At 40.0% G+C, this 12,474-nt stretch overlaps 1 protein-coding gene across 1 annotated transcript in view; it reads left to right on the top strand.

Annotated features, from left to right (window-relative positions):
* Nucleotides 1-12,474, top strand: part of RAI14 (retinoic acid induced 14) — an 89,105-nt gene that overhangs the window by 40,773 nt on the left and 35,858 nt on the right. The window contains exon 3 of the mRNA XM_040089964.1: nt 11,417-11,547. Coding sequence (XP_039945898.1) covers nt 11,417-11,547 — 131 coding nt within the window. The remainder of the gene's footprint in view (nt 1-11,416; nt 11,548-12,474) is intronic.

The raw sequence follows: 12,474 nt of genomic DNA, 5'->3' as shown, positions 1-12,474 counted from the left end.
TCTTTGGATGAGGCCGAAGGAAAGGAACCGGGGTGAGTTCCTGCTTGTTCTTTCTCCCCTTTTGCTTCAGGCCTGCCATGTGTGGGCAGTTGTTGTTCTGCATACAGAGAGTCTGACGCATAAAAGACTTGTCTGATTCTCAGTGCATGTGATGTGGAGGATAAACAACGTGGGAAGATGTGGTGGTGTGAAATCTCACATGTTCTTCACTGGCAGCTGAAGTGAATTTTATTTTCATGCAAAACAATTGCTTGCTTTTCCCCATGACTCTTGGATTTACCCCTCATTGCAGTCATAAAAGTAAAAGCAGCTAAGCTTAGCTTGCTTCTTTAGTATTTGATTTTGGAAACTGACAAATACTAGGTCTAGAGGTCAATCCACAGCACGAACATCTGTTAGTGACCTCAGGAAGATCAGACAAATAGTGAAACATTTTTGCCTTCTTATGTAGTCATGAAGTACTTTCAGAGATTGAGTTGAGTCCTTGAAGACTCCAAACAAAATAATTTCATGTAATAGGGATTTGTCTCTATGCTTGCACTGTGTTTTGTTTGGCTTTGTCATGGGTTTAGAATAGAGGGCTATAATCCTGTAACAGTGGTTATATCCTTTACAAGAATGACAAATTCAACTATAAATAGATTGTTTTTCTACTCTGAATAGTTTTGAAATGTTAATACATATTTTGTTATGAATTTGGAAATTTTATTGCTTCCTGCAATGCCATTCTGGTAGGTATAAAAATATTGTGAAGTGTTTTTAAAAACATCTAAGATCTTTTCTGACACCTGTGGAGAATATTAAGATGGTGAAGTTTAGTCAAGTAATGTACTTTGTCTTGCTAACAGAGGGGCAAAAATATAGCAGCTTTCATTGTGAGCTGAAATTTCATGTAGGCATTTGTAATACGAACAAAAAGTGCCATGGCGGCTTGTACCTTATGAACACATCTTACAGAAGTATATCTTATATCAGTTCTGGACAGGGTGAAGTTCTGTTTGATGTTTAATTTTTTAAATTTTTAATTTTTTAAAAAAAATTTTTTGCAGCCTTTGCGTCTGTATTCCCCTTTACAAAGTAATGGGGAGGAAAAATGGGTAGCAGCTCTAAACATCAGGAAAATCATCTTACTGTGCAGAAGTAGCAAGATAAGCCATGTTTTGAGAGGTTTAGCAACAGATAGGAGGAAAGATGGAACCTTAGGTCTAAAGTGCCGTTATACAATGGATGTCCATTTGACCATTGGAGATCAAGAAGATCCATCAAGTGCCTGTATTCTCTAAGTTTACTAGTCAATAGAAACTGGAGCATGCTACTAAAAATCTAGGTAGACAATATCAGCTCAGATACCCAGACCAAGCTGTAGAATCATAGAATGTGCTAATTTGGAATGGACCCATGAGAATCGTTCAGTCCAGCTCCTGGCCCTGCACAGCCATCCCAAAGAGTCACAACATGGGCCTATAGCATTGTCCAAACACTTCTTGAACTCAGCCAGGCCCATGCGGTGAGCACTGCCCTTGGGAGCCTGTTCCAGTGCCCAGTCATCCTTTGTAGAAGAACCTTTTCCTGATACCCAACCTAAACCTCCCCTGACACAACTTCAGGCTATTCCCTCTGGTCCTGTTACTGGTCACCACAGAGCAGAGAGCAGTGTCTGCCCCTCCTATTCAGCTCATGGGGAAGTTGTAACTGCAGCGAGGTCTCCCCTCAGTCTCTTCTCCAGGCTGGACAGACCAAGTGCCCTCAGCCGCTCCTCACACAGCTTCCTCTCCAGACCTTTCACCTCCTTTGGATGCTCTCTAATGCCTTAATGTGTGGAATTTACAAACCTTCCACTCGGAAAGTCTTTTGTCTGTGGCATTAAATGTTGAAATGTAAGGGACTGTTCCTGTCCCTATCTAGAAAAAAGGAGTTCAGATGTATACTACGGTCCTTGGGCACGCTCTGGTCTTCACAGACCTCTGTGTCTAGCACAGTATGGAGGATCATCAAGATCACCAGCACAACAGCTGAAGAAACAAACTTTGCTTGCGGAGTTAGCGTTCTCCCTGTATCTTACACTCTACTTACCGCTGAAATATACTTACCAGATAAAAGGTCATGTTAGATTATCCAGACAATTTTACTTTGAACCTCTTGATTTCTCCTTTTTCTCAACTGACTGTGAGGCACTTATGCAGCAGAAATCCCAAAACTTGAAAGGCTTTATGTGAGTTGCTATTTGGCCTTTGTAAGTAACTGAAGTCTGTTGATTAAGTAGTTCTTCAGTCTTAAAACTTTGGTAGAAGTGGTCTGTTTCATGTCTTATGCTGATTATCAGTTTCTTATTTATGTATGTTTTTATATTTAAGGGTAAGGAAAATTGAGGATCCTTGGATAACCATTAAGTGTGGTCATTTTTAAGTCTGTGTTTTGACACCCCGTGGATTTTTTTGAAGGGAAGAGCTCCCATGTGTCCAGCAGTAATCAGTAGTTAGATATGTTTTAGTTTTAGTACAATTACTGAGTAATTTCAAGAAGAGTCATCTGATTTCTCTGTAGCTCAGATCTTTAGAACTTTGAGAAAACACAGAACATAGGGGGATGGTCACTTCAAACAGAATAGATTTAACATCTTTATTTTTAGAAAGTCCCTTGTGTTTTTTCCTGTGTTAAAATAAACATTGTTTCATTTATACAAATATACACAATTAATTCTTGGCTTTACTTTCTTCTGTTTTACTGAGAGTGATTGTTTGCATGTGGTGTGGTTACTGCTGTGTCCTTTGCTATCTGAAGATAAAGATAAATCTTCAGGTGCTGTACTGATGATGCGTGAGATGATAAACAATGGACAGTAGCTGGACTTAGTGCCAGTGCTCTGGCTGTGTGTTACTAATGATTTAGATGTACTTTTTCTTGTTTTGTTCTAATGCCTTTCATGTTGTGAGCTTTTTGCTCATCGCTTTTCCTTTATACTCAGTGGAGTGAATTGGCTTACATGAAAACACCAGTAATTGCTTAAAAGAAAAGAAAACACCTAATGTACTTAGATGTAATGTTAGCAGGAAATGCCACTGTTTCTCAAGCGCATGGGTTGATTTATCTCTTTTAAAAAGGCTGAGAAGTACTATCTGAATTTAAAAAACCCCAACATTGTGGCCTTTGGTATGAAGCGAAATAAGCAGCATGTGCGAGCTGTGTGTCTCCCAACCCCTACAAAACTTCACCATGTGCCTCTAAACTCACTAGTGTGGGCAAGCTGTATTCCTTGGTCTGGGTGAACTGTCATGCTCTCTTGGCCGTCCTTGCTGACTTTTGCTCTCAGGCTCTTCAACTTTTTTGCTCTCGCAGAAATGAAGTCTTGCCAGTTGAGTTACAAAGCGACTGCTTTTCTGTGCTTTAACTGTGCACTTTCCCTTCCTGACCTTATGGCTTCTCTGCGTTCAAAGCCCAACTGAAACTGTGAAACTAACCGCAGGGGTTTTTTAGAATAACCCAAACAAGCAACAAAGCAAACAAAACAAACAAACAAAAAAGCCACCACTCAAAAAACCCAACCAAACCACCACCAAAACAGACAGAAAACACCCAAGAAACTTGCATGCAAGGAATACAAATATCTCATCAAAACAGGAAACTTATTTCCACTTTCATTTCCCTCTTGAGTGTTCCTGGAGCGCAGCTCACAACCTGCTGCAAATTCCAGTCATCATTTAAGCAAAGACCACGCTTTTTTCTACAACTTTCCTCCCCCCACATCCCCAGTCCCCAGACTTGCAGTCTCAGATGACTGTTTCAGTCAGGTCATCTTTCCCCTTTTCTCTTGGTGAAAGACCATTTCTTTTCACAGTTGTGGTCCCCTTCTGCCCGGAAAGTTTCCAGGCAGCCTCGCTGGCTCATAGAAGTGCCCTGCTGAGTGACTTGCTGTTCGGTTGCATTATTCTGGGGTTCAGCATGAAAAAATGGCTTGCTTGGATAATAATCACTTCTTTATCTAAAGAAGTTACCCAGTGAATGGATAATTATCAAGGTTTACTGACAATCTGCTGTTAGTCTTTTGTTACCATTCCTTGTCTATTCACTCCAACTGCTTCCTGCCTTCTCCGCCTTGCTTTTTATCTCTGATTCAAATGGAATTCATGGTCTAACACAAATACAATCTCCAGTATCAAACAGACCTCATGCAATCCACGTGGTCAGTTACCCCAGCTAGGCACCATATCTCGAGAAGCAAAAGGAGGGCAATTGTTGTAAAATGTGCACAGGTTATTTGCTTGCTGCCATTTCCACCTTTAAAGAATGGCATGTGTAATCTTATGAATGGCATATGTTTCATCTTCTTATGTAAATATAACAAATGTTATTAGCCATCAGTCACCTCAAACAGGCGTGCATGGATGGTCAAGTGAAGCTGGAAAAGACTCACTTGTACCAATTAGTGACATTTAGATAGTATCACTTTGAATACTTTGAAAGCCATTGTCACCCTTTGCTTTTCTGACGACTTAATTAGAGGCCTAGACCTTACTTGTGGTGAAGTTAATGAACGCAGCATCTTTTGGCATGGCCTTTCAGGGCGCTGCCTCGGTGGGTGCAGTGCAGCAGAGGTCAGCTTGCAATGCCACTATGTTGTATCTGCACCGAGGGCAGGCTTCGGGGGTCACAGCCAGGAGCTGGAGCCACAGCAACTGGAAGGAGCCTGAGAGGCAGCAGCTGCTGGCATCTGCTGAGTTCTGAATGTCCTGGGAGAAGCTGCTGCAGACTGGAATAAGCTGTTGCTGATAAGGTCAACAACATCCTGCCCAACTGCAAGTGAGATTTCCACTCCCACCAACCAAGCTTGCTGCTGGCAAATACAATCTCTAAATTACAGATGGGAAGGCTGGGAAAAGTGTAAGCTCCTTACCTACATACCACTGGCTCCTAGGTTATAGTGTTTTCAGATAAGCTATTCTTTCGAGAAAAACTGTCATCTGTTGTTTTAACTATAAGAGATGTTTTGTTTAGTGAATGCATTCAGTACAATAAGATTGTTCGTGTTTTTAAAACTCTCTTGGGACGTTCAGCACATGTGGACTTTTGTGGATGACCTTGTGATGCAGTGGTGTTTAGTGTCTTTGCCATGTGTTTGTTTGTGACGCCAGTCTTTAAGTATTCCTTTCCTTTTCAGACACTGAGTTGCTGAGTTTGAAATTATCAGGAATTTTAATTTGCTACTCAGCTTCCCTGCAGTTCTGATTTCAGTACAGATAACATAACTCTGTCTCCAGTAGGTTTGCAACAATGCAAGGTCCCTTAAATCATCTCCTGTAGGCTGCATGCCAAAGATAAAGAAACAAAGTTGTTGCCAGTTAATGTTTGCTCAGTTATTTGCTCCTGGAAAAGGTTGTACAAGTGCTAAGTAGAACTATTGCCTCTTGTTATATGTTATTTCTTGCATGATATGTGCTGGTAGTCTCAGACAATGGAGGCTTAATATAATGATATGGTGGTGATGAAAATAATAATAGGTAACTTTTTTGAACATCTTTTGTTTCCTCAGCTTCTCTTCTGGAAGGGAAATTGTTCACTTTGTGACAGAGAAAACAATATATAAAACAGCTAGTGCAAGCTTCGACTCTGTAGGAAAATAGGCTTTGATATGAAGGTTTCTCTTTGGACTCAAAATCTGTCAACTTGTCAACATGCTATGTGTGATCCCAAATATGAAGGATTTTTACTGATTGGTTTCAGCCCCACAAGTATGATAAGTACTTCATTAGTATCTTACAATGATAAAATTGGAAATAAATTGTGCACAGAGAGAGCTTAAAGGTGACTACAGCTGCCAGTGCATTGCTGTTGGTAACTGCTGCCAAAGTTTGTGATGGAGCCCTGGTTTTGAGAGGTCATCCTGATGGTGATCACTGAAGGTGGTGTGAGCACTCTTCATTGGCTTGAGTGTTGCCCTTTTTAATCACTAGTCATAAACTGGTGGTGTAGATCAAGTCAATCAAGTTCTCGGCCTCACTTCATTAACGCTGACCACACAGTGGCCAGGAGTGGCTTTCCATCCTAAGCCTGGCTACCTCTGTGCTGCCAGCTCCTTTCTCAAGTTCATGAGTGTTTCAGTATAAAAACCCCAGAACTGTTACTAGGGAGGTACTTCTGAGTGAGACTTTTCTACAGCACACTTTTCCATCTGCAAACTGAAAATTAAGAACAAAAAGCATGCTTGAGAGGCATGTTCAATGCCACCTGATGTTTGAATTTTAGCATGCCATCCTTTCAGCTGGCAGTGTTGTATTTTAGGATATATTAGGGATGACAGATTATCTGATCTCCTGCACATGTATAGGAAAATGTTTACTATTTTTAGGCATGACTGAAAAACACGTTTTATCCAAAAACTTGCACATCTTAAGCATTGATCAGGTTGCTTTGTCTCTGCATATCTAATTCTCATTATTGCTACCTACACTGAATCCCGTACATGTTTGAAAAAAATGCAAACAACAAACTAACTCTTCCCCCTTCCCCAAGAAGGGGGAGTGGAAGTAGTACTGAGTGGAACACTGCCTATGGTCTGTGAAGCTGAAATATGTGTTTCATCAATTTTGCATGTGTTCACAAGCCATTGTTATTGCAAAATGTTAATTGTTTGAAGGAAGGCTGCTGATAACTGTTTGGCATGTGGCCTACAGGAGTCAGGGGTGTGTGTAGGGTGGGGGTGGAGGTGAAGAGAACGCACATGTGCCGTCTTTTCTAGGACTAGATTCTTCCAAATTCATTACACATATGTGTTTACGCTGAGATGCTCAGATTTGGGATTTTTTTTTACTAGAATGCTACATACTCAGTTGACTAACTTGTGTATTTGCAGCTGTCTTAACATAAAACAAGCAAAAGACATCTCCAAACAAACCAAAAGAACTCTCAGCCTTGCTGATGATGAAAAGTACCTGCTTAGCTGTTGGTTTTGTTGCTCTTGTGCTGTAGTGAAGATTTTCCTGAAGACTGTGCTGCTGTTTTGTGATAACCTTGAGTTTGAAGTGTTCTGCGTGGATTGGCTCAGAATGTTACAGGCAGAGACCTCTCTGACACTCTTACGTTACCTGAGCCAGTGGTATAACAGAGCTAAGCTTCCCAAGGGCTGTGTGATGGATAGTGCCGTGCTATTTGGGTGAGATCTGAAAGTAAGGCAAGTGAGGAATCTTTAGCTAGAGGGGTCAGGATGTGGCGCGCAGCTGAAGGGGCCTTACAGAAGTGTCTGGGCAGCTTGGAAAAGTGGATTGGGATGGTTTGGGGACTGCAGTGGAGGAAGCTTGACGCAGTGGGTTTATGAAGTTAAGGTCTCTAGTTCTGCTGGCCATCCAGTACTCCAGGCAGAAGAGAGCATCTCCCATGTGCATGTTTTCCGGGATAGACAAATGCTGGTGCTGCGTGATGGGTGTCAGTTCAAGGTGGCTTTTACAGTGAACAGTAACCGGGAGCACCCATGCTTTGCATCATTCCAGCAGAAGTTACCTCCCAAGTCTTTGGTGTATATTTGATGATGTGTGACTTGTGGGGTCAAAACCAGGCTAATATTACAAGAGATTCCAAAAATATAATGTAATGCAAAAGTTACTGCCTCTGTTCAGAAATCTGGGTTTTCTGATCCGCTGTAGACAGCAGCCAATGTAATGTTTGATTTAAAGCAATCGCATGAGGCGCTTTAAGAGCCCTACTAGCTTAAATACCTCCTACTTTTCTTGCCAAACACTGGGTGCAGCGTCTTTCTGGGTGTCATGTGTATTCTCTGTGCTTCAAGAGTTTTCTTCCCCTGAAGAACATGGACAGTGGGGCTACAATTCCATATTGAAATGGGTTTTGAGAGTATTGTGTGCCATTTATTTTATTACCTGTACCTTTAACTTTTGGAATGCATTGTACAGTGCTGGTCTTCGAGCATAATGGGGAAGAAAAAAAACCAGTTTGATCCTATCAGAGGAATATTTGAATAACAGTTGAAGCCCGCATACTTGTTTCTTCTGTGTGAACAGATTTACACACAATTTAATTTCAAAAGTAAAACAAGGTTTGTAAATAGATTTTTGTAGCTTGCATAAAAATGACATTTCATCTACAGTTACAGTGATTACACATTATTGATGCCTTAGAATGGAATCTTTATTGCTTTAATGAAAAGATGAATAACTTTATGTGAGCAATAGTGTGATGGCTTTTAAACATCTTGGGCAGGACACAGATATTTTAGTTTATAAATAAGTATAACTGCTGTACAATGATGAAGAGAAATTCCATGTATTCTTTTGTTTTCCAGGAGCAAAAAAAATTTCAGGTACAATAGTGTAATAGATGTTAAACATGCAATTGCAAGAACTATTGTAAGTGGATGTAGGTGTGTGACAATCTTTATTATTACTCATTTCTTTAACATCTCTGAGTCACAGTGCTTGAAAGAAGAAACACTAATTAGATATAGAACTGAAAACATGCATCTGAAATTACTGCCAAATACAGATCTAGCTTAGCCACCAGCCTCTACCACGTTCCTCTAAGCATGGAAAAGAATTCTCCGTCTCTGTGTGAAAAATAAAGAAATGTACACGGATAGCTTTTCCTTGACGCTGAGATACATCTGATACTACTGAGTGTTTTCAGGGTCACTTAATGGCTTGTTCAAGTTCTGTTCTATTTATTTCTCAAGTATGAGGGAATCTTTTTAGCTGTACAGATGAGTAGGCAGCAGTTTTTAGTTGAGGCATCAGTAAGTCTTTCTTTAATTGTGTTTGTGTGTGAGTGTTCATTTTAGGATACCAGAAAGGATGTGGTTGAAAACTATAAAGATGAGTTAAAGAATCTGTTCTTGTAAAAGAATGATTCCATATGTCATAAAATGTTTTACGGTTAGCATAAACATGGCTCTGCGTCATTAGAATCACTTTCAGACTACTCCAGAGTTCTCCATTCAATATCTGAGTACCTCCTCAGTGCAGCTTCCGCACTTCATAAATACTGAGGGGTAATTTGGGACACAACAGTGTTCATTCCTATTTGGTCTGGGATTTTAATGATAGTGTAATTACTTACTGCTAATTACAAATGAATACAGTTAGCACAGCAGCTTCTCAGAGGGGAAATTGACACTTTTTCTCAGATGTTTCTTAAATATGGGAATCAGTATTTGTGTGCTTACTTGATTGTACCAGAACACTGAATATTAGATTATATATCAATAATGTTTCAATTTAATAGCTGACTGTTGAAGGAATATTCTTGAAAATGCTTCTTGAAGATGTGGCCATTTTTGTACTTTAAAGCTGAATGTTCTTCTGAAAGCTCTTCTGCCAAGGATTTTCAGCAGGCCTTAATCTCAACATTTCCCTGTCATTTATTCTATTTCATGTTTCAAAAGTAAATGGGTGATTTCATGTCAGGAAAAAAATCTCAAGTTAGGTGTTGGGGTTTTTTCTTCAAAGTATTGGTTAGTACAGGATTGGATGTGTGTGTTTGGTGTGTGTAGATTAAGGCTGATTCATCAAATAGCCTGTATGTAAAGGTCTTACATGATTGAATAATAGAAAAGCTCAGAAACAGGTCAAACTCCGAAAGACGTACTGTCAAATGAAGAGAGTTAACATTAGAGTTTTTGTATTTTTTATTTTTATTTTAAAAAAGGAAGAATACTTTTTTTAACATCTGCTTTTAATAATAGGCTTTAAAGCATTAAATTCCCCGAATGCTGAATAAGCAGTGAGTCTCATTTTGGGTGGAGTCTGCTGCTTGGCTGGCCACTCATTGTCATGGAGTCTAAACATCACTTAGAGAAACAATTTTTTTTTGGTGGATGTAATTAGTGCTATAGAGTCTATAGAAATTTTATGCAGTGCCACAAGAATAAAGACTAACCTGCTGGATGTGCACTGTTCCACCAATCATTCCACTGCCATAACAGACTGCAGTTGCTCTGTCTGCGTGCCACTTCCTTTGACAGAGCTGCCATTTGTACTCTTGGTTCTAGGTGGTGTTCTTTGAAGTCTTGTCTACTCTCCTGCCCGTACTGTGCTCTTCCTAATGGTTCTTTTAAATTGTTTTTTAAATAGCTTTTAACCTGGAACACTTGCCTCCTGTTCCTCCTGTTTTTCAGGGTGTGAACAGCCTGTGGGATTTGTTCATATCAGTGTGTACATCGTGCACTTTTCCTCACAAGCCCAGACAGAGAAATGGCCAAGTTTTTATGTTATCTGGAGGAAAAAAGCCTTTAATAGAGCATCAGGACAAGGTGTTGGGAGTGGGGGGAGGAGAGGAGGGGTTTTTTTGGTTTTTTATTAAGTTGAGTATTTGTCAAGGTTTGTATTAAAATGAATTCAGTAATTCCAGAAATTGTGTACAAATCAAGTGCTCATAAATAGGCAGTCATGCTGGAGATGAGCTGACTGATGTCAAAGAGAAACAGCCACAGCTGTTTGAAGTTAACTCCTGAGTGTAGAAGGGTGCTAATAGTGATTCAAATACAGCTTTTAACTGCATCAGATAGTTTTTCGTGGAGACTGAGCGCTGTTGTTGGTCAAGACTAGAATGCATGTGTGCAACTTTCAACTCCTTTTCCAGAGCTCCTTTTGCTGTGATTACATGGAATACAGAAGATTAACTGTCTTCTGTTTCTTAGGATCTTGCTAGATTCAGCTTGGAAGTCTTTTAGAGGAAATAGGCCATTGTCCTGATCGTTCAGAGGAGGAGGCAGAATCATCAAGCTAGGAAGTAATGTCCTATTCCTGATTCAGCTGCTGAGAGGGATCAAAAAGATTTAGTGGATTAGGTTTGGAAAGATCTGAAAGTAGGGTGGTTTTCTTTTCTTTCAGTATCACTGTTAGTGCTTTGTTTCTTGGTTTTAAAGACTAGGGGATCAAAAGCTCCATAAAGCTAGCTGCAGTCTGCAAAGGGCAGTCTCTTAACACGTTAACCTCTACAAAATGTGAACTGGGAAAAGCCTTTAATACGGAAAGTTTCGGTTGGTTTGGGTTTTTAGGGCAGGATCTCTATAAGATGGCATACCTCATTGCTTACCCATGTGATGTATGTCATGAAAGTCCAGTAGGGCCAGTACAGCTCTGAAACGGAAACCAGGACTAGAAAAATAAAGGAGAATTTTTGAAAATACATTAAGAAAATATGTTTTTGGGTTTTTTTCCTGCACTACTGAGCTACAGTTTCCAAGTTACAGTTCATCTTCCGTTATCGCTTAGGCACTGGCTTAAGCCATCAAATCCTTGGGAGCCTCTGCTGCACAGCTTGCAGATTACTTTTATGCGGCTTTGTCTGTGCCATTTCTTTGGGCTGGGCTTTTGTTTAAGCTTTCAGTGGTGATAAATGTGTGCAGATTCTGGAGAGTGTGTACAGAGAGCTGGTACTGATAATATTTTTCTTTTCTTTTCCTCTTACTTAGACCAACGAGTGGAATAAGAATGATGATCGGCTGCTTCAGGCGGTGGAGAATGGAGACCCTGAGAAGGTGGCTTCACTGCTGGGTAAAAAGGGAGCCAGTGCCACCAAACAAGATAGTGAGGGCAAAACTGCGTAAGTCCAAACAAAACCTGTGATTGAACTCATGGAAAGCCCCAGCCCTAGATGGCACATGCCACTTCTGTGAATTAAAAACCAGATACTATCCTGAAAATGAAGGTTCCTTTTTCTTCTGAGGCACAACACATTCTGCAAGTCTTGATTTTTAATTCTATCTTTAAAATAATTTCAAAATCATAAGCTCATTAAGGTAACTTGAAGATTAACAAACTACTGGGTAGACTGGGATCATTTTAGGACAGGGTATTTTCAAATTTCATAATGCAGTGCAGATTGCACACTCCGAAATGTATTAATCTTTGGGAATATCTTTTCCCATGGACATTACTTTAATAAGACAGAACTTAAGATATATTTTCATCCTAATAGATTTGACTGAACCGAAACTATGGTGACAGTTCTAAAATCTTGCAGATGCTAGGGATTCGCTAAGTGTTCCTTGTTTTGATTGAAGTGTGCTAATGAAAGTTTTGTGTAAACTGGATTCCTATTGCTATGTATTTCTAATACAGCATTTTCATCTTCTGGTCTTCCTCTTGTTCTCTTGGGAACATTTCTGAACTGTGGAAGATAAAAGATTCCACTGAGTTAACTACAGCTGAAAGATTGCTATCCTTACACTTCCTTCCATATGGCTCAGAAAGATGATTTGGTGGATAACTGAGAAATAGGTGTCCTGTGACAGAACCAAAACCTTGATAAAATTCTGGATAGATGTGGGCAAAGGAGGACTTAGAAGGACACCACAAGGCAGTTTAGTCTTGGGAAGGGCAGCACAAAGCAGTTTTTACCAAACTCTAAGTTCTAATAAATTACCTCTGGGTTACATTTATTGAGTCATACTCTGCTTCTTTCTTGGTCTGGTTCAATTTCCTGCATCTGCTCTATTTCTGCTCTGCATGTGAGGAAACTGTGTGATGG

This window comes from Hirundo rustica, chromosome Z (genome assembly GCF_015227805.2).
Source record: "Hirundo rustica isolate bHirRus1 chromosome Z, bHirRus1.pri.v3, whole genome shotgun sequence".
Taxonomy (NCBI): Eukaryota; Metazoa; Chordata; class Aves; order Passeriformes; family Hirundinidae; genus Hirundo; species Hirundo rustica.
Note: the sequence above shows the minus strand (reverse complement) of the source record. Positions and strands in the feature narration are given on the sequence as shown.